The 22,992-nt window shown below is 40.4% G+C and overlaps 1 protein-coding gene across 2 annotated transcripts; it reads left to right on the top strand.

The window, feature by feature from the left end:
- Positions 1–647: 647 nt before the first annotated feature.
- irf1.S (interferon regulatory factor 1 S homeolog) lies at positions 648–13,429 on the top strand. Of its 2 annotated transcripts, NM_001092119.1 has the most exon segments (10): positions 908–1,003; positions 4,739–4,830; positions 5,932–6,031; positions 6,384–6,560; positions 6,838–6,881; positions 6,999–7,113; positions 7,454–7,573; positions 8,695–8,735; positions 8,840–8,969; positions 12,243–13,429. In NM_001092119.1, coding segments are annotated over 9 exon segments (909 nt in total). In that variant the 5' UTR covers positions 908–1,003; positions 4,739–4,743; the 3' UTR covers positions 12,338–13,429.
- Positions 13,430–22,992: the final 9,563 nt, after the last annotated feature.

The following is a 22,992-nucleotide window of genomic DNA, read 5'->3' as shown; positions in this document are numbered from 1 at the left end:
GGATGGGACTTTAATACTTGGCTTCCTCCCTTGTGCCAAACTAATCTCATGTAGGGTTGCCACCTGGCCCGTATTTAACCAGCCTTTTCTTCCAGAAAAGGCGGCAACCTTAATCTCATGCCAACACCATTTTTGGAGCATTATCCTATTAAACCTGACCAGGAATAAAAAGGCGCTGAACATGAATGGAATTGTGTTGGTAGATGCCGGGGGTCATTTATCAACACTGGGCAAATTTGCCCATGGACAGTAACCCATGGCAACCAATCAAATTTCTGCATTCATTGTTCTACTTGCAGCTGCCTTTAAAAAGCTGATCACTGATAGGTTGCTATAGGCAACTGCCCATGAGCAAATTTGCCCAGTGTTGATAAATGAGCCCCAAGTGTGTGTTACTGCCCAATACAATTTATACCTGAGTTATGACTGAAAACAATCAGTTAAAATGCCCCCTGGTTCTTCCCTGTATAGACAATTGTTGCTCAGGGAATTCGTCACTAAACCTGAGGGATATCCTGAATGAACAAAAGGGGCAGGGAATGTATAAACAACCCGCTAGAATGCTTTGAAATCACGTGCTCAGCCTCGTCACACTGATATTTAGTGAGGAGTGAAACTGGGAGCTGCAGCCAGTGTGAGTCCCGCCTCAGGGAAACATGAGCTCCAGTGTAACTGCCATACATTGCAATGCAAGGAGACAGCGTCACGCTCCTCGGACTTCCCCCTTTTCCTTTTTTTTTCTTCCTCTCAGCACTACTGTACAACTGCATGATTTCCCCGAAATGATGCCGAGCTGCTAGCCCAGCCCCAACCAATCGGGAGCAGCAAAAGCACGGAGTGGGCGGGTCCAAGCGACTAATACCTGGGCTTCCCCGCTACACCGAATAGAGTCACTCAGATCTTTCTCAGAGAATCATCTCTCCAGGAATCAGACAGCTACAAGCTACAGCTTCCCCCTATCCTCCTGCTTTTTCTCTCTGGATTATAAATTCCTGCCAGAAAGGTAAAGTTTGATTGACAGCTGCAAAACACAGGAGCCTCTTTGGGGTGATCCATTGTGTGCAGGGTAGTTGTTAATGTTTGGGGTGGTCCATTGGTACATTGTGTGCAGGGTGGTTTGCACTTTGCAGCCTATGAGTAAGTGCCCACCCTTGGCCCGAAATGCGTCAGGCTTGAATATGTCCTAATAAAGATTTTCAATTTATATATTTTTATATCACCTTTTTCTACTAAAAGTAAGTCTGCCTACTTTTGTCTTTTGTTTGATTATACCTATTTACATGACCCTTGGACTGGGGGTCTGTTTGGGATTAGACTACTGTCAATGATTTTGATTTAATGGAATAAGAACTTTTTGGAATCTACATTGACTTTTGGACCATGCTCTATTAGTAGAGGTAGACACTATAGCCATTTAGTTTATTTGTTTTTGTGGTTTGCACTTTGCTTTGTGATATTCTGGGTGATCCATTGGTAAATTGTGTGCAGGGTGGTTTGCACTTTATGATATTCGGGGTGATCCATTGGTAAATTGTGTGCAGGGTGGTTTGCACTTTATGATATTCGGGGTGATCCATTGGTGCATTGTGTGCAGGGTGGTTTGCACTTTATGATATTGGGGGTGATCCATTGGTTCATTGTGTGCAGGGTGGTTTGCACTTTATGATATTCGGGGTGATCCATTGGTGCATTGTGTGCAGGGTGGTTTGCACTTTATGATATTCGGGGTGATCCATTGGTGCATTGTGTGCAGGGTGGTTTGCACTTTATGATATTCGGGGTGATCCATTGGTGCATTGTGTGCAGGGTGGTTTGCACTTTATGATATTCGGGGTGATCCATTGGTGCATTGTGTGCAGGGTGGTTTGCACTTTATGATATTCGGGGTGATCCATTGGTGCATTGTGTGCAGGGTGGTTTGCACTTTATGATATTGGGGGTGATCCATTGGTACATTGTGTGCAGGGTGGTTTGCACTTTATGATATTCGGGGTGATCCATTGGTGCATTGTGTGCAGGGTGGTTTGCACTTTATGATATTCGGGGTGATCCATTGGTGCATTGTGTGCAGGGTGGTTTGCACTTTATGATATTGGGGTTGATCCATTGGTACATTGTGTGCAGGGTGGTTTGCACTTTGTAATATTCAGGGTGATCCATTGGTACATTGTGTGCAGGGTTGTTTGCACTTTATGATATTTGGGGTGATCCATTGGTACATTGTGTGCAGGGTGGTTTGCACTTTGTGTTATTCAGGGTGATCCATTGGTACATTGTGTGCAGGGTGGTTTGCACTTTGTGTTATTCAGGGTGATCCATTGGTACATTGTGTGCAGGGTGGTTTGCACTTTATGATATTTGGGGTTATCCATTGGTACATTGTGTGCAGGGTGGTTTGCACTTTGTGTTATTCAGGGTGATCCATTGGTACATTGTGTGCAGGGTGGTTTGCACTTTGTGTTATTCAGGGTGATCCATTGGTACATTGTGTGCAGGGTGGTTTGCACTTTGTGTTATTCAGGGTGATCCATTGGTACATTGTGTGCAGGGTGGTTTGCACTTTATAATATTTGGGGGGATCCATTGGTACATTGTGTGCAGGGTGGTTTGCACTCTGCTCCGGCACTGGCGTGGTTAAGCTGAACGTATTCACTGAGTTTGGGTTAGGCTGGGGTATAGCAAATGTAGAGGGTACAGCTATTATAACAGATCAGGCAACAGAATGAGAGCAGAATAGGGTTAGGCTGAGAGCAGACTTAGACTGTAAGTTCTGCGGGACAGGGACCTCCTTCTCATTGTGTCTCTTACCACACAGCACTTATACTCTTTGTCCTTCTATGATTCCTGTGTATATTTATTGTTTTCATTGTTTGGCTAGTCTTCCCTGTGTTTACTTTTTTTATATTGTACTTTTAGTGATACTGTACCTTTATACATTGTAGGGACGCTGCGGCTCCATAACAGCGCTTTACTAATAAAGTTCTGCTTACACACAGACCAGGGATAGGATGAAGCTATTAGGGCTGAGGGTACGGCTGTTATAACAGACCAGGTTACAGCTAATGATAACAGTGTTGCATGGTGGTGTGTGGGTGTGTGCGCAGAGGGCAATGTATCTTGTTGTTTGTGTTGCTTGTCAGCCTGCGCTGCAGGAGGAAGTTGCAATGGAAAAGCCGTGTGGAATAGTACTGGAGAATGAAAGACACAGGGCTGATGTGATAAGGCAACAAGTGGCACTTCAAGTGTGGAGTGTGAGAATGTTTGCACAGTAGGATGACACTGCACGGAAACTTTTTCCTGTGGCTTTTTCCTGCAACTTGTGACTGTGCAGTTGTCGCTGAACTCCTGTCCTGTGATGCTCACAGAGGCCCGGATACCATATCCCGTGCATGCATTTTTATAGCATTAAATTCATCATGCACCCAGTGTAATTCAATATCTGAGGTGTATTAATGCCGTGCAGGCTGTGTGTTGTGGCAGCTCCTTCCCTGAAGAGGTTCTGCATCGGCTGTCCCGTGCACTTTATAATTTTTATGTGCATGTAATGAGGTTTAACTGTTTGTGGTCTGGGTCACTAGTGCAGAAGTTCATTTGTTTCTTTGCAGAGAACTGTTTTTGTCAGCAGCAGAGATCAGGGAGGTCTGTTTTATGTTGGCGGTAAAAAGAGAGGGGAAAAAAAAAAGCAGCAGTTAGTTCAGTTTCAGTGGTTGTAAACCAAGGCCTGGGGGCGTATCTATCTCTGCTATCTCCCCATGGTTTAAAGTCGCACCTAAACCAGCTCTGTGAAGCTCCAGATGTTGCTTGTTGCAGCGGCTTTAGGAAAATCACACTAATTAAGCCATTTTCAGCGATGTGATAAAACGTAACCCAAACTCAAAACTGTTCACCACGAAGTGCAACTCAGGGCTCTTACACACGGGCGTTCCGACCTGCGCTCCCCTGCGTTCTGTTTTTTGGCGTTCAGCCGCAGGGGAGCGCAGGAATAGACGCAAGTCATTATTTCAAATGGGGCTGTACTCACTCAGGAGCGTGTAGGCGCCGAACGCAGGTTCAGACGCAACATGCTGCATTTTTCCTGCGTTCGGCGCCTACACGCGCCTGAGTGAGTACTGAATGCCAAAAAACAGAACGCAGGGGAGCGCAGGTCGGAACGCCCGTGTGTAAGAGCCCTAAGCAATACTCTAAAATACATTTGTTACAAATCTTCAGTGGTTTTAATCCTATTAGTACGTGTAATTGTTATTGTACGTATCTGTCATTTGTTATTCTCTGAACTGCTGGTCCGGACCACTGAAACAGTACAGCACCAGTCAGCGCTTCTCCTGGCGAGATTCCATTTCCCACAATGCTTTCCACCCTCCCGTGAACTTCTTCACTCACAGAACTTGCAAGGCATTGAAGCAATTGGTGTCTTGGCTGGAGGAGAACATTATAATAAAATGCACATTGTCTTTTGATTTCAATGGAAATTTAGTTTTAATTTGAAGAATATATTTTTTTTTTTTTATGTGAGTTTAGCTTGTTTAATCCTGGGAGAGCGCAGGCAACTTTCGGCAACTGTTGCAGAACAAGCCATAGAAACTTCAAGGAAGAGATCCGTGATGATTAATAATAATGTCATTAAAGCCGTGTCACCCGAGGACATTTGAAAGTAAAATAAAAAGCGTAAAGGATCCAACAAATGAACGTAATTCCCCATTGATGCATAAAAATGACCTTGTGTGTTTTTCTTTTGCAGAAATAATGCCTCCGGCACGTTTGAGGATGAGGCCATGGCTAGAGAAGCAAATAAACTCCAACAAAATCCCTGGACTGTCATGGATCAACAAGGTAGGGAATGCACAAATGCAGTGGCAAATGGCTGAACCTGGAAACTTTTATATATATGTCAGTTAATATGCCTGTTTATAAAAGAATAGCTTCTATTTTAGTGCAACTGTCACTTTAATGTTAACAAACTGCTGTCCTGGAGTACGTTTATCGTTCTGCCAGATTCCTCCCTAGTAAATTAACCAAGGCATTTAGAGAATTCTGAGGGGAGTTTTTCAAAAAATGTTTGGGAAGGGTTTTCTGTTTGCTTGTGATAAATGGCAACCAGTAAGGCAGTGGGTCTTGTATACCAGATTCAGGGTCAGAGTACAGATGTAGTTCTGCATAAGAAAGATAAAATATATGCTTATGGTTGACACCTTTCTATCTATGAAAACATTTCAGTCATGTATAATTTTTACAGGGCAGTAAAAAAGATACCAGGTGGCAAGCCAGTAAACCTGGGATTATTTTTATATAGTGGTTTGATCAACAAAGCTTGCTCTTAAAGGAGAACTAAACCCTAAAAATGAATAGGGCTAAACATGTCCTGTTTTATATAGTGAACTTATCGCACCAGCCTAAAGTTTCAGCTTGTCAATAGCAGCAATGATCCAGGACTTCAAACTTGTCACAGGGGGTCACCATCTTGGAAAGTGTCTGTGACACTCACATGCTCAGTGGACTCTGAGCAGCTGTTGAGAAGCTAAGCTTAGGGGTCGTCTCAAATTATCAAGCAGAAAATGAGCTTGGCCTGTAATATAAGCTGATGCTACAGGGCTGATTATGAAATTCTGATGCTAATTGCACTGGTTTCTGTGCTGCCATGTAGTAATTATCCATGTTAATTTGAGTCGGTCCCTAAGCTCAGTAACTGACAGCATCATGGAGCATGTGCAGTTAATCAGTAGAAAAGAAGATGGGGAGCTACTGGGGCATCTTTGGAGACACAGATCTTCCCTGCTAAAGGGCTGTGGTTGCCTTGGGCTGGTACGGAAGCCCAAAACATAATGTACAACATTTCTAGCTACTTTAGTTAAACTTTCCTTGTCCTTTAAATGTCAGTGCTCCTTGGAGGAAACTGTAGCCATCCTGATAACAAGCAGAACTTCTCTTCTGCAGGATGAAATGATATTCCAGATCCCTTGGAAACATGCTGCTAGACATGGATGGGACATCAATAAAGATGCCTGCCTTTTCCAGAGTTGGGCCGTCCACACAGGTATGGCTAGAAGGGTGTGTGGCAGCGCCTGCATATTATAAAATCCCTGGTGAATGTGGTGTAGAGAATAAAGTTGTTTTCGTTTTCTTATTTTAATGTATCCACACTGTGGCCTATGGGTATTGGGATAACTAAATAGCCGGATAGGGCTCTAGCTGCCCATGAGCTTAAGGTTTCAAGGTAAAGCAGCCAAAATGTTTTTTGCAGCAGATAAAACAAAAGTGTTCTTATCTCTCATCTGCTTCTTCATCCCAAATATAATTCATTATGCCAGACAAAGCAACGTGCACAACTTTAATAACACAACAGCTTTGTTTTATATATATATATTTTTTTCCCCCCATATCCGCAGGACGTTTTAAATCCGGTGAGAAGGAGGCTGACCCTAAAACTTGGAAGGCCAATTTCCGATGCGCAATGAACTCTCTGCCTGATATAAAAGAAGTAAAAGACAAAAGCGTATACAAAGGTTCCAGTGCAGTGCGAGTATATCAGATGCTCGAGCCTCAAATAAAGGCAGAGAAGAAAGGTAAATGCTTATGAGGATCTATGTGTTGCCATGCTTCACAAGCTATTATAATTACAGATGCACACACACATTTTACATTACAAAGACCAAAATATGTTTTTCTTTATATAATACATATGAAAGTTATGTCCTACCTCCTTGACTTTTCGGGTGTGCTATAGGAATGCCAGTTCAGTTCTGGAATGAAACAAGATGGATATGTTATTCTGAAAGTTATTGCTTCTGACTGAATCATAGAATGTCTATTTTAACCCGGCATATTTGATCTCATTTACAGAACGCCGATCCAAGGCAAACTCTAAAAGCAGGGCCAAGAAAAAGGTACGATTTACCTCTGCGTCTGGAAACAACAAACAAATGTCCTGTCAGAAATGGCTGCAGCCATATATGTGCCAGTTGCACGTGGATTAAATGTGTCTGTTTCTTCTGCTGTTGCAGGCTGAGGAAGATGAGGAATCTGTGAAAACTAGCCCTTTGCCTTCAGACCACAGCTACACCGCTAATGTGTATACAGACCAAGAAGACATGGATTCCGTGGATGCAGCTGTAATGAGTGAGTTTACACTTTATATGATTTAAAAAATAATACGGGACGGGGGGCAGATTCCAAATACCGGTATGTGATCCGTTATACGTAAAGCTCATATATTTGTAAACAGACCCTTCCTGTGCTAAATCCTAAAATCATAGACTAATCCCAGCTACCAAGTAACATTTCTAACATTTTACTCTTGGGCCCCATGTTTCAGTAACTTTTCCCCTTTGGTACTCTAGCTTCTTAACTGTGCTCCCCAATGCAGTATGTATTCAGCTACCTTATCATGGAAAAATGTAGTAGCAGAATATTAGTTTGTACTCACATGCAGGAGTGCTAATGTAAGTGTTCTCCACAGGCATCAATGAAAGCATCTCTAGCAATATAGACTGGAACTCTCAACTTGAAATGCCATTGCCTGACAGCACAAATGACCTCTACCCTTTCCAGGTGTCACCCTTGAGTTCATCTTCGGAAGGTAATTTGTGTGGCTATTATGTCATGTACAATATACAAACTGTATGGGATCCTCATGAATGTCATGGGAAAATACCCAGTTAAAGGAAAACTATACCCCACAAACAACGTAGGTCTCTATAAAAAGATATTGAATAAAACAGCTCATATGCAAAACCCTGCTTCATGTAAATAAACCATTTTCATAATAATATACTTTTCTAGTAGTATGTGCCATTGTGTAATCATAAATAGAAAATTGCCATTTTAAAAAATAAGGGCCGCCCCCTGGGATCCTATGATTCACTGTGCACACAAACAAACCAACAAACCATACTTGTTAGGTCACATGAGCCAATTAACAGACAGAGTTCAGTCTTTTGCTTCAATATTTCTTCCTGTTAGAGTCGTAGTATTTCTGGTCAGGTGATCTCTGAGGCAGCACTCAGACCATCACAAAATGGTGGCAAGAGATGTAAAAGAGCAAGATTTACTTAAATATATAGACCAGTTTGGTAAGATTATTTTATATGCCACTTAATATGATGTAAACTATCTGTTGCTTAAGTGTTCATCTTGGGGGTATAGTTTTCCTTTAATATCCTTGCCACTAGGCCTAGGAATTGATATAGAAATAGAAATAATACTGAAACTATAGCAGATTCAGAGAACCTCCATTTCATTGTTAATTTGATTGTACCAAAAAACTCTAACTTGAAATAAATCCCCAAGGTGAATGATCTAATGCATTTAGAGGCTATTATTGGTCTTACATGGAAATGGGCTGGAGATAAATTGAACTTTTAGGAGCATACATATAGGTTGGGAAAGACAGAAGCTATATGTGTAAAGGTATTCATGCGCAAAGCTTGCTCCAGGTCTAATAACCATAACAATCAGATGTCTGATTTTTAACAGTCTGCAGTAACTAGAGTTACTAGAACTAGTAAATGTTGCCCCTATTTTCTATATGGAAATACACAACTCGCATGCAGCAATCAGTTAACCTCATGCAGGTTACTCATCTGAAAAAGCTATGCCCATATCTTTTGCTGAACATACATTATTAGAAAACATATTTCCTCTTAATATGACCATGCTACAAGTGATGTATTTAATTCCTATGTTTGTATTTACTTGCAGAGGAAGATGCAGCTTTACCCTTTGCAGATGACATTTTTAAGGTGGGTGCCATTCTAATATATTTTTATATGCTATAGAAAACGGTAATGGTTTTCCAGTAGTGAAGACGTGATGTTTAACATCCATATTCCATCCTCAATTCCAGATGATCTTAGAGCCAAGCACAGAATGGTCACAGACAAGCGTAGATGGCAAAGGGTTTTTCACCAACGACTCTGGCATGCAGACCACCTGTCTAACTGAAATAAGCTCTGCATTCGATGGCACTTTATCAGGTTCATATATTTTACTCCATTACATTTCCTTGTGAAGAAAAATAATTTGAATGCGTCGTAAAAAAAGTTTTAACATGTCCATCCACTCGTTTTACAGATTTGCACAGAGATTGACTGTGCCACTAAAAGTAAAGCTGAACTTTCACTGTATGTTCTATAAATGTTCAGTGAAACACAGAGCTAGTGAATGCTAGTGATGTGCGGGCCGAGTCGATACCCGCGGGTTCGGCCCGACCTTCTGCGCGGGTGGTGGGCGGGTGCAAGTTGAGCTGTTCTCAAGCTGTCCCTGCCTGCCACCGTCAAATGCCGACTACCGACTTCCGGGTTCGTTTTTTATAGACGCTGCGCCTGCTCGCCCTGCCCCTTTTGTGACATTATCAGCGGGACGGTGCGGGTCTATAAATGCAACCCGGATGCGCGGGTGGTCGCAGGCTAAGGGAGGGCTACAGGTTAGGGTCACATCACTAGTGAATGCTAACAATTATCCTTATTTATCTGTTTGTACTTTCTAATATAAGGTTGTCCTGCAGTTTTATTTGCATAGGCAAAATAGCCTTCCTTGCACTCATTCCTTGTAAAAGGTAGAATCAATAGATAGCTGGCTAATGTGATATTGAATTCCTTGTACTAAAGGAACAGGAACACACAAATGAGTGTGTTTTAAAGTAATTGAAATAGAATGTACTGCTGACTTGCATTGGTGTCTACAGAAAGACTACTATAGTATAGATACAGGTATGGGACCTATTATCCAGAATGACCTAGGGCCAGATAACGGATCCTTCTGTAACTTCTTTTGTAATCTAATAGAAAATCATGAAGACATTAAACAAATCCAATAGGCTAGTTCTGCTCCCAATAAGGATTAATTATATGTTGGTTTGGATCAAGTACAAGGTCCTCTTTAATTATTACAGAGAAAAAGGAAATACATTTTAAACATTTGGATTATTTGGATAAAATGGAGTGTGTGTGTGTGTGTGGAAAAAAGCGGGAAAGACATAGGTTATGCAGCAGGTAACAGATAAACTCTGGAGAATACAATAGGGTTTTACAGAACTTCTTGTAACCTTTGCCCTTTCGCCCTATTTCAGTTTGAATAGCTAACCCTGTGGCTTTGTTTATATAAACTATAGCAGTATTTCTAAAGCAAACACACAACTTTTATCAGTGCAATGCAACACTACATTATTTTTTTTTAATTATTTTGATACACTTTTATTTTTTATTAAAAGACCAGTTTTTTCAAAAAAAAATTTGTTAGTATATATTGAATAAAAAACACCAAGACAAATTAAACGTTAAAATCGCAAAGTCTTTATTAAGAAATAATTTACCGAAATTCTGCTTGCGCTCCTCTTCAGAAAGCGATCGGGCGATCCATCGTGCGGCGCTCGATTTCTCCTCCCTGCCTTCCTTCTGGGAGATAGCCAGGGAGGAGAAATCAAGCGCCGAATGATGGGTCTTCGCCTTTTCTGAAGAGGATTGGAAGCAGAGCAGTGGTAAGTTATTTCTTAATTAAGACTGTGCGATTTTAAAGTTTAATTTGTCTTGGTGTTTTTGATTCGATGTAGACTGACAAATCTTTTTTAAAAAATTGTGATGTTACTGGTCCTTTAATTTAAAGTAACACCAAAAAAATAAAGTGTATCAAAGTAATTTAAAAAAAAAAAAATGTAGTGTTGCATTGCACTGATAAAAGTTGTGTGTTTGCTTTAGAAATACTGCTATAGTTTATATGTATACTAAAGAAAATCTATATTATACTAAAAAATTTTACTAACAAAATTAATTTAATTTAATAAATTGATTTAATAAAAAAATTATACAAAAAAATGTTTGGACGTTACTGGTCCTTTAAAGAGGTGGTTTATCTTTAAGGTAACTTTTAGCATGTTATAGAATTCTAAGCAACTTTTCAAATGGTTTTCATTATTTATTTTTTATAGTTATTTGCCTTTTTCTTTTGACTCTGCAGCTTTCAAATGGGCTAAAAAGCAAATGCTCTGTAAGGCTACAAACTAATTGTCATTGCTACTTTTTACTACTCATCTTTCTATACAGGCTCCTCCTATTCATATTCCAGTCTCTTATTCAAATCGCTGCATGGTTGCTAGGGTCATTTGGACCCTAGCTACCAGTTTGATTAAAATGCAAATTGAAGAGCTGCTGAATAAAAATCAAAATAACTCAAAAACCTTAAATAATAAGAAATGAAAACTAGCTACTAATTGTCTCAGAATATCACTCTCTACATCACACTAGTTAGTGCCAAGGGAAACAACCCTCATTTGAAAGCTGGAAAGAGTCAGAAGCAGTGTCGGACTGGGGGGGCCCGGGGCCCACCGGGACTTCTGTCCAGGGCCCCCCGCCCGGCCCCCCTTGCTGCGCCGCACCTTACCGTGCAGTGCGCTCCCTTCCTTGTGTGCGGTGCTGATGCGCAGATGGCGCGGCGCTCCGGCTTTTTTTTAATTTTAAATAACACGATCGGGGGTCTGGCCCGGCGGGGGCCCATGACAGGTCGGGGCCCACCGGGTTTTTCCCGGTTTCCCGCTGGGCCAGTCCAACCCTGGTCAGAAGGATAAATGCAAATAATTAAAAAAAAAACTATGAAAAATAAATAATGAAGACCAAATAAAAAGTGGATTAGAATTGGTCACTCTATAACATCTGAAAAGTGAACCATCCCTTTACACCCTGGCACGTGCCAACTTGGCTAGTAAAGGCTAGATCCGATCTTTTGATCATTGAGTGAGTGACTGCTTCAATTTTGATTAGGAATGCACTGGATCCACTATTTTGGATTCTGCCAGACCCCTGAATCCTTCGCGAAAGATTCGACGGAAACAAATCCTAATTTGCATATGCAAATTGGGTGGGGGGAGGAAAACATTTTTTACTTCCTTGTTTTGTGCCAAAAAGTCACGTGTTTTCCCTCGCCGTCCCTAATTTTTATATGCAAATTAGGATTTTCATTCAGGTTCGGCCGAATCCAAATCCTGCTGAAAAAAGGTAGAATCCCGAACTGAATCCTGGATTCGTTGCATCCCTGGTTTTGATGCAGCCACATAGCCTTTTCTGATGCAGATGTTGGGATAGTATGGTTGAAATGACACAAAAACGAAGCGAACGTTATCTGCCTACTGTATGATTAATTAGGAGAAGTTATAGTTTATACATGTATGTCTACCATATGTTTGGTATGGTACTATAGCTGTGTTATGTATTATTTTAGTATGTATACATTAAACTTATCTCCTCCTTCTATTTCAGGTGAAATAAAAGTCAGATTCTCCACAGACATGCTCAACTGGCCCGAGTCAAACATTTCCTCAAGGGCTACAGGACTAGCTGTCCCTACATTCTGAACTTTACCTCCTGTCATTCCAAAGCACTTAGCATGGATTCAGCAAAGAGCACAAGGACAGTTTTGTGGGACCAGACAGGATAATGCTCGGTCGCTACTGCTGAGATGGCCATTACCGACTGTGAAAGAAGGAGGACAAGTCATATGTGGACTTTTGATTTGCTCAACCCTGAAGCAGGAAAAATATCACTACATTTCATATGTGAAAGTGAACCTGTTCCTACCCCGTGTGACTGTTCAGTGCAACCATAGAACCTGATTGAAATACTGCATTATTGTGTGTACTCATTTAGAAACGTTGTATTGGTATAATGTAAATATACTGCATATTAGTGGTTTACTTTTAGTTTTTTATTCAGCCTTTATTGCCGTGCGTAAGGACTTTTTCTGTGGCACTGGCTGAGAGAAGGAATTTTGAAAGAAAGCGTTATACAGCTCTCAAAACTAAACTGCAAAGATTGTTTTGTACGGTAAAGCCATAATAAGAATTCATCTACACTGGTGATAACATGCAACTAACGTCCTAGGGATTGCTGAACTTTACAGCATCGAACTGGTCAAACAAGGGATGCTGTAGTCTCCTGCGTGGATACGTCTGCACAGGCCCTTCATGTGATCCAATCATTAGGCCAGCAGCAAAATGATGGAGTTAGCCAATTGAACCCACCACCGTAGTGGGAAAAATGGTGCAAATATCACCATACTTTCATTGTGTGAAATAAAGAAACATTGAATTGTTTGTTGTGGGACTTTATTTGAATCGAATTTGGAAGGTTTGTGGCTGGACGGGGCTGCTACTCTGTTGGAGATACCCAGAATACAGCGAGTGAGGGATCACCAGAATATTTGAAAAGGATCTGCAAATATCACCATACCATCAAATTTAGAGATTTTTTTGGCCAGTTGTCCATGTATTTGTAAACGATCACATTTTGGGCAACATTCTTCAGGTTATGTGTAATAAACTGTATTTCCAAAATAAGGGTCTGTGCAGAGTTTCCACCGTAAACATGCTGTTACCTATTAAAAGGTATTTGTAAATAGTACATTTGTATAAATATGTATAATAGTTTGAATAAATTTTGTTTATATATATGTGTTTTTTTTTTATATGTATGTTTATTTATTGTGGCACAATGTAGTTGGGGTGTAATATGTCATTATGTGGGCCCAGCTTCTAGAATTCACAACCTTAGCTTTTTAATGTTGGATAGGTAGCATCTAGCATTTGTCTCTATGGCTTTTTTTTTGCAGATTGCCACACATTATAATTAATAGGGAATGGGGATCACTCAAAGTTTTTATATGTATTTATATTTTTATTTATAAACCAGTCCTATAATTTATAAAAGTACACACAGGGGAGGACAAGTAAGATAATAATAATAATAATAAAAAAAAAAATATATATATAGATATATATATATATAGAGAGAGAGAGAGGAGCATTTAAAGAGTATTTAAGGGATTCATAACTCAAAACAGAAATAGCTGTTTAGTGCACATTCATTTTGTCTGAAAGGAATCTACTGTAGATGATTATAATCCTTTATAAAGCACTAGCATGTTATGTCATTCATCATGTGTTTCTTCATACACCTTGATTCCTGTAATAATGGAGCTTAAAGTCCAAATACCCAATCAGGTTCACACAAAACTACAAATATAGGGCCCCTGTGCTACCCACTGTGCCACAATTGCATCCCATAAGCAGGGCTGCCATTAGAAATCATGTGACCCCGTACAACAAACTTTTCCCACCCCTGCCCCCAAGCCCCACACCACAGTTAAAAGACCACACAGACAGCGCTAAAAAAGGTAACCCCCCCACACACACAAGTTATAAAAAGCCATTGATGGTCAGGGCCCCCTATAAGTTAAAAAAAAAACTGTGCTGCCAGGGCCCCCCCATAAAAGTTTTTTTTTTTTTTTTTTTAAAAAAGCGTTGGCACCCCTATAAAAGTTTTTTAAAAATCATTGGTGGTCAGGGCCCCCCATAAGTAAAAAAAAAAAAAGAAATGTTGTCGCCAGGGCCCCCCTTACAAGTTAAAAAAAACATTGGGGCCCCAGAGAATATTTAAAAAAAAAAAACATTGATGGCAGGAGCCTGTAAAGTATTAAAATAAAACATTGGTGGCTAGGGCTTTAAATAAATTAAAACTGCAAGTTCAACTCTTTTCGTCACTTCGGGTCTTTTCGCGGCTGCGGCTTTTCTGCGGTTCAGGACTTACGAAGAGGCGACACTGCCAAGCTCTCTATAAAAACACTTTGCCTTCAACCTCAGCTTTTATATAGTCACAAGCCTCTACTGTGACTTCTAATATCCTTTTATTTTACAATAGGGCCTTCAGCCTATGGTCATGGAACTCCTTGGTGACTTTAAATAAATAAAAACTGCAAGTTCGACTCTTTTCGTCACTTCGGGCCTTTTCGCGGCTGCGGCTTTTCTGCGGTTCAGGACTTACGAAGAGACGACACTGCCAACCTCTCTATAAAAACACTTTGCCTTCAACCTCAGCTTTTATATAGTCACAAGCCTCTACTGTGACTTCTAATATCCTTTTATTTTACAATAGGGCCTTCAGCCTATGGTCATGGAACTCCTTGGTGACTTAAAATATCTTTACATTTTACAGTATGGGTTGGCAAAGTCCCCTGTAGAGTAAATTAAGCAGGACATGACTTTCAGCTCTCTTGTATATCTATTGGCAGTGCTTTGAAATTCGACCATCGAATCGAAATACTTCGACTTCGAATATCGAAGTTTTTTTCATCGAATTTGGGTATCCTGCAGTCGAAGTACATTTAGAGGCACATTTATCAAGGGTCGAATTTGGAATTCATGTGTTTTTTTTAAAACGCCCATAAATTCGAAATTCGACCAATCAAAATGTATTATTAGAAACGAATTTTTTAAACTCAGACGAATATAAACAAGCCGAAAACTCGAATCGGATTTGATCAAACTCGATCTCCGAAAAAAAAAAAATGTCAGGAAGGCTGCAAACATCTCCAAATTGATCCCTGCACCTCTTAAGAAGTAATTCGACAGGTTTTAGGCGGCGAATAGTCGAATTCTTAAAGGGCCATACTATGATAAATCCAAATTAGATTTTTTATTTTAAAACTCAAATAGAATTTGGATAACTCCCTAGTCGAATTTGAGAGTTTAGACCAGTGATCCCCAACCACTAGCTCATGAGCAACATGTTGCCCTCCAACCCCTTGGATGTTGCTCCCAGTGGCCTCAAAGCAGGTGCTTATTTCTGAATTCTAGGCTTGGAGGAACATTTTAATTACATAAAACCTAAGTATAGTATCGAGTATATCCTCTTATAGGCTGCCAGTTCACATAGGGGCTACCAAATGGTCAATCACAGCCCTTATTTGGCACCCCAAGGGACTTTTTCATGCTTGCGTTGCTCCCCAACTCTTTTTACATTTGAATGTGGCTCAGGGGTAAAAAAGGTTGGGAACCCCTGGTTTAGACCATAAAAATTTGAATTCGAACTGTAAATGTGAAATTACCCTCTCTTTATAACTTCCCCTTAATTGCCATTTTATTTCTCTTGAACAATGTGCATTACATTTAATCAGTTACATTAACATTACCTGCTGTATATCGCCTATTTTGGTCTATTTAAACAGCGCACGGTAAATTTAGTACTAAGGAACAATAAAGTTTCAAAATAAAAGTAAGTATGAATATGACATGTAGCAAGTCAAGGACGTCTTATACAAGATGTATATTTATTTGAATTCTTTCCAAAGTTGACTGTAATCTGAATTTGTCTTGGAACAATAACAACTGATTGGTTCTCACTGTGCACGGTATATAAATAACCTGTATAACATCTTCCGACACATTTAACAGTTTTTACAACTAATAAAAATCTGCAGTCAACTGTATTTAAATTCTCATAACCAAAGGGCAATCAAACATCTGTTGGGACAGTGGCCCATATAGGAAAAGGTTTGTACAGGATTCAGGAGCTACATTTATTGCTACATATATGCAGGAGAATTCAGGGAAGGTTTTAATTATATTGGGATGGTAGGGAGAGTTTCTTAGGAGGAATTTCTTCAACGTGAATGGTAAAATGTTGGCCTGAAGAAGGAACCTCAGAGTCCGGAACACTTGCTTTTTGATACTGCTGTATATAGTTAGCCAGTAAAGGTATCATATTTATGGCAACTTTTTTAACCTGAACATAGAAGGTAGGAAGGAGATAAATCAACCTAAAATAACTGTATAACCTGGGCTGTAAACAGACTAGAGGGGGTTGTCTTATTTAGTATTCTGCATTCAGTTTGTGTGTATCGACTGCATTGCTGTCTGATCGAACACACCCTGTAATAACAAATGTAGCACAACTCAGCCAACACCATCTCTCTATGGAAGCTGCCACCGGTGTGATATATCTGTGTATAAAAGATTTCCCATAGGCTTCACTGAACTGATATCCCCTAGTCTAATGAGGAAATTGTTTTGTAAGATTCTGTACCTAAAATAAGGGGATACCAGTGTATTCTCAGCAAGAAGAAATAGTTTTATGGCTCACAAGTAGTGATGGGCGAATTTATTCGCCAGGCGCGAATTTGCTGCAAATTTGCGCGATTCGCCGCCAGCGAAAATATTTGCAAAACGCCTGCGAAAATTCAGAAAAAAACGGACGCCGGCGTCAAAAACGGCCACCAGCGTCAAAAAGTGGGCGCTGGCATCAAAAACGGGCACTGGCGTCAAAAACGAGACGCCGGTGCCATTTCGCTAATTTTTCACCGTTTCGCGTGAGCAGCCCTACAGTGTTTGCCTGATACTGATAAGAGAGGCTGCGCCATGTCCTTAGTTGCAGCACCTGCAAACCATAAAATAGCTTGATTTGCATAAACTGGGAGAGTTCAGGATTAATTCTAGTCCTTAAACTGGTACAACTGGATCTTAGCATGTTTGTCAGAGCAGCCGTGGTTAGGATCTGTTTTCAGTGCCTTCTTAAAGGGAAACAAACATAAAGAATAAAGCTGGCCATACACATTAGTGATGTGTGGGCCGACCGGATACCCATGGGACCTGCAGGTCAGGTGGGTTTGGGCCGACCTCGCAGGTTCAGGTTGAGCTCTTCTGCCTGTTATCCCCACCCGCAACATTACACTGCCGCTTCCGGTTTTATAGGTGCGTCCCTTTCCGCATCGCCCCTTTTGTGACATCATCTGCGGGATGGGGTGGCGCAGGTTTATAAAAGGGAGGTGGAAGTTGGGTGTGGATCAGGGTGCGAGGGTTATCAACTTATTGTCATGGTTATAAAAATATCAGGACACTCCACAAATGATTGTACAAATCTTCCTTTCGTATGACTGTATCTTTGCGTCTATGGCCATCTTAAAGAGGTGGTAACGATGTTTCTTAACCCATTCTATTCTATTTAATACAGTGACATGTCTTACTATTGTTCCAAGGGGGCCCAGTGCCATAGAGGGGGATATACTAGGGGTATGACAGTTGCGACTGGGGCTGGTTAGAGGCAGAGTGGAAAGGATTCTTTTCTTGGGCAAACATTTATATATTCACACTAGTGGGTGCCGCCATTTCATAACATTAAATAGTTCGAATCGAACGATTGGAAGTATTTCATCCATCGATCGAACGATTTTTCTTCGACAAAAAAACTTCAAAAAACGTAGAAAACTGCTCTAGAAGGTCCCCATAGGCTGACATAGCACTTCGGCAGGTTTCATTTGGCGAAGTATTGAAATCGAAGATTTTTTAATGAGACAGTACTTCGATTATCGAATGGTCGAATTCGATGTCGTAGTATCCTATTCGATGGTCGAAGTATCCAAAAAATTACTTTGAATTTCAAATATTTTTTCTTCGAAAATTCCCTCGAATTCACTTCGACCCTTGATAAATCTGCCCCTAGGTGTCACTGTGCACATAAGTTGTGCTGTACATGCACAGTACTTTCCATACAGCTTGGGGTGTTAGAGTAAAGCTACTGTCGATGTGTAATGGCTGCATGAACCTGCTAATAAAGCACTGTTACTGTTATACTCTACTCATCCTCGGGGTTTGCAACTGCAGACCATATAAACTCTCTGCACTGTTCCTGTAAATGTGCAATCCCCTTCTCATTTATTGCCATTTTAATTCTCTTGAACAATGTGCATTAAATGTAATCAGTTACATTAAAAGCCACTGCTTATAACATTACCTGCTGTATATTGCCTATTTTGGTCTATTTAAACAGCGCATGGTAAATTTAGTACTAAGGAACAATAAAGTTTCAGTATGAATATGACATGTAGCAAGTCAAGGACGTCTTATGCAGCAAGATGTATATTTATTTGAATTCTTTCCAAAGTTAACTTTACTCTGAATTTGTCTTGGACCAATAACAACCGATTGGTTCTCACTGTGCATGGTATATAAATAACCTGTATAACATCTTCCGATACATTTAAGAGCTTTTTACAACTAATAAAACTCTTGTTTCTTAACCCATAGGTCTAGATTCTAAATTTAGCCCCCCTAGCCCGCCCCAGACACTGATGTTCTCCAATGCTGTTTTGCGGCCTGGTCTTTCTGTGGCAGCAACTGTCTGCACTTCAGACCCTAGAAGAGAAAACATGGAAGGGCAACAACTTATAAAAGCCTAAAGCTGGCCATAGACTTAAAGATACGCTCGTTTGGCGACATCGCCAAACAAGCGGATCTTTCCCGATATGCCACTAATGGCATGACTATATCGGGGGTAATTCGAATGTTCGGCCGTATGGCCGAACGATCGAATTACGATACGCCAAGGGGCTCCGACGGGTCAGTCGGTTAAAATTCAAACCTTCCCGATCGATATCGATCGGGAAGACCCATCGGAAGCTCCATACACAGATAAGCTGTCAAATTGGTCCAAACGACCGATATCGGCAGCTTTATCTGCACGTGTATGGGCAAAGATGTAACTAGAGTTGAGTGCCAACGCAAGGACACGGTGAAATAAACCACTACAATATACAAAACTATTTGCTTTAATTCTATACAATTCTATAATAGTGGATCACAACGCAGACTCCAATATGCAATTTAGGTTCCCTGACAAAAACCTTTTTATAAAAATCTTAGGGCAGTTTATGTGAGATTTATAAAAGTAGACTTGGGGGCATGTTTACTAACATTGGAGATAAATATCTGGAGAAATTTCTGGAGATGTTGCCCATGGCAACCAATCAGCAATTAGATTTAAACAGCCACAGCCAAGTTAGAAAACAAAAGCAAAGATCTGATTGGTTGCTATGGGCAACATCTCCAGAAATCTCTCCAGATATTTATCTCCAATGTTAGTAAACATGCCCCTTGGAGTATCTTTAATAACCTGGGAATGTTGCAACTGTTCAGCAAAAACATTTTCCATAATAACCAATGGAATGGTTGAACTGTGGAATTTGGATAATTATTTTATACCCACTTTTTTTTAGCTCGCCCATAATCAAAAACGTTGAATTTCAAAGTAATTTTTGGGTACTTCGATCATTGAATAGGCCAAATTCGACTTCAACTCGAATTAAAAAAACTTTGACTATCGAAGTAAATCGAAGTACTGTCTCTTTAAAAATCTTCGACTTCGACACTTCGCCATCTTAAACCTGCCGATTTGCTATGTTAGCCTATGGGGACCTACTAGAACCTATAGCCAAAATTTGGCTAAGTTTTAAAAAGTTTTTTTTTGGAAAATTGTTCGATTTGAACGATTTCTACGATTGATCGAATGATTTCAATTCGTCCGAAAACTGCCAAAAAAATTCAAAAAGAAAAGTTCGACTATCGAATCTAGCCAATTCGATGGTCGAATTTCGAAGTTTTTTAACTTTGAAATTCGACCCTTGATAAATGTGACCCGCAGTGTTGCCCTGCACTGATAAAACTGATGTGTTTGCTTCAGAAACACTACTATTGTTTATATAAATAAGCTGCTGTGTAGCAATGATGGAAATTGAAAAAAGTCTATGGGGCAAATTCACTAAGAATCGTAGTTGCGCTTGGTGCAACTTCGCCGCACTTCCCCGCACTTTGCCGCACTTCGCCACACTTCGCCAGGCGTAGTTTCACCAGCGCTCCGCAAATTCACTCAAATCCGAAGTTGCGTACAGGGGTAGCGTAAGGTTGCGAAGTTGCGCTAGTGTTGATTCGCTAAGCGAAGCGAAGTTACGCTAGCAATGGTTAATTTGCATACGGCGCCAAATTCAAATTTCAATGGAGGAATACGTAGCATCACTACACAAGCCTGGGAAACCTTCAAAACATCAAATACATTTTTTTTTTGCCCTACACATGTGCCCACTGTATAGTTAAGTTGCCATGAGTTAGGAAATGTAGGGGTGAAGGAGGGGAGCCCCAAAAAAAATTTCGATCTTTTTCAGCCTATCACCCATTATATAGAAAAAACGCCAGCGTTTTTTGGGACTTGGAAAAAATGTTACCTTTTTTTGAAGCAATCCCTATCTACTCTATTACGCTTCACCAGGTCTGAGGTGGCGAAGGAAGTCTAGCGTAAAAGGTAGCGTTCAGTACACTGCAGCGTTAGTGAATTTGCGTAGTTACGTCGGTAGCGAAAATTCGCCAGGCGTAAGGGTGTGAAGTAACACTAGCAAATTTACGCCAGTGTTCGTTGGTGAATTTGCGAAGTAACGAAAATGCCCAACGCTAGCGAATTGACGCTAGTGTAAGGCGCTTCGGCGCTTAGTGAATTTGGGTCTATATGGGACAGGTTAAGTAGTGGATAACAGATAACACCATAATGTTCTACAGAGCTTCTGCTATCTGCTGTGTAACTTTTCTCCAATGAATGGCTGCCCCCATTGCTACACAGCAGCTTATTTATATAAACAATATTAGTGTTTCTGAATCAAACACTCCAGTTTTACCAGTGCAGGGCAACACTGCATTATATTTGTATTACTTTAAAACACTTTCATTTTTTGATGTTACTGTTCCTTTAATTACATGTATTCATCATCTGACATTATATGCAATTTGACGGGTCACTTGCTATCTTACAGAATACAACTTTATTGTTTTATATTTTTAAAATATTTAGTCAAGTTGCAATTTAATAAGCCACGAATGTTAAGCAGATGAATAATAACGTGGATAAATAACTTACATAGTAATTACACGCAATAAAACATGTTGCCGGCCAGCCTACTAGATAAAATATAGCCCAAATTCCTTTATCAACAGTAGGTCATAAAAGCAGTAAAGTTCATAGGTTGCTAAAAACAATTTATTATACATAGATAATTGCAGCATCAGACTGGCCCAGAGTAGTTTAGAGAGTGATCTGCAGGTTTTCTGGTAGGACTCTGGCACCCCAGTACAACACAGGATGAAGGCGTGTGAATATAATAGAACTCTGTGTCTTTAAAGTTTCTATAAAACATCCTGTGTGTTTATTATGAATGCAAAGGTGTACTCTGACCTTTCCCATAAAATTACAGATTGTCAGCTACCGGTCAATTACACCCAGTGCCTGCGACTATCTATTTAAGTGGCCTTGACATAGGAGCAGATTTATCAAAGGTCGAATTTGGTAGTAAAAAATACTTCGAAATTCGACCATTGAATTAAAATACTTCGAATTCGAATATCGAATTCAAACTTTTTTCATCGAATTTGGGTATTCTGCGGTCGAAGTAAAATCAATCGATCGAATGATTAAATCCTTCAAATCGAACGATTCGAGTGATTTTATCGTACGATCAAACGATTTTACTTTAGGTCCCCATACATGGAGAGATCCGCACCATGAGGTGGGCAATATCGGGCTGATCCGATCGTGGGCCCTAGGGCCCAACGATCGGATCCTAGCGTTCGCAAACGGGCGGTCGGATCGCGGGACCGCATCAACGAACAGATGCGGCCGCGATCCGACGGGATTTTTAATCCCATCCGATCGAGATCTGGCCGACTTTCGGCCAGATCTCGATCGGTGAAGCCCGTCGGGGGGCCCCATACACGGGCCAATAAGCTGCCGACTTGGTTTGTCAGCAGCTTTTATCGGCCCGTGTATGGCCACCTTTAGACTTCCAAAAGTAGAAGGTCCCCATAGGATAACATAGCACTTCGGCAGGTTTAATTTGGCGAAGTATTTTTTAAAGAGACAGTACTTTGATTATCGAATGGTTAAATATTCGAACTATTTTACTTTGAATCGAATTCAAAGTAAATTCGAAGTCGTAGGGGCACATTTACTTAGGGTCGAATATCGAGGGTTAATTAACCCTCGATATTCGACCGTCGAAGTAAAATATATTCGAAGTCGAAGGATTTACCGCATTTAGTACGATCGAACGATCAAAGGAAAAATCGTTCAATCAAACGATTCGAAGTATTTTAATCCGTTGATCGAACGATTTTCCTTCGATCACAAATTGGCTAGAGAGCCTATGGGGACAGTACTTCGATTATCGAATGGTCAAATATTCGAACTATTTTTACTATGAATCGAATTCAAAGTAAATTCGAAGTCGTAGGGGCACATTTACTTAGGGTCGAATATCGAGGGTTAATTAACCCTCGATATTCGACCTTCAAAGTAAAATATATTCGAAGTCGAAGGATTTACCGCATTTAGTACGATCGAACGATCAAAGGAAAAATCGTTC

The sequence above is a fragment of the Xenopus laevis genome, chromosome 3S (assembly GCF_017654675.1).
Source record: "Xenopus laevis strain J_2021 chromosome 3S, Xenopus_laevis_v10.1, whole genome shotgun sequence".
NCBI lineage: Eukaryota > Metazoa > Chordata > Amphibia > Anura > Pipidae > Xenopus > Xenopus laevis.
This window is presented reverse-complemented; position numbering and strand designations above follow the sequence as displayed.

What these genes read in the sequence shown, in the direction of transcription:
- irf1.S (XM_041587616.1), top strand. Translation starts at nt 4,773, where the DNA reads ATGGCTAGAGAAGCAAATAAACTCCAACAAAATCCCTGGACTGTCATG. An exon ending in AATAAAGGCAGAGAAGAAAG is followed by an intron (nt 6,561 to 6,837) that starts GTAAATGCTTAT and finishes TCTCATTTACAG; the next exon opens with AACGCCGATCCAAGGCAAAC. An exon ending in CTTGAGTTCATCTTCGGAAG is followed by an intron (nt 7,574 to 8,694) that starts GTAATTTGTGTG and finishes ATTTACTTGCAG; the next exon opens with AGGAAGATGCAGCTTTACCC.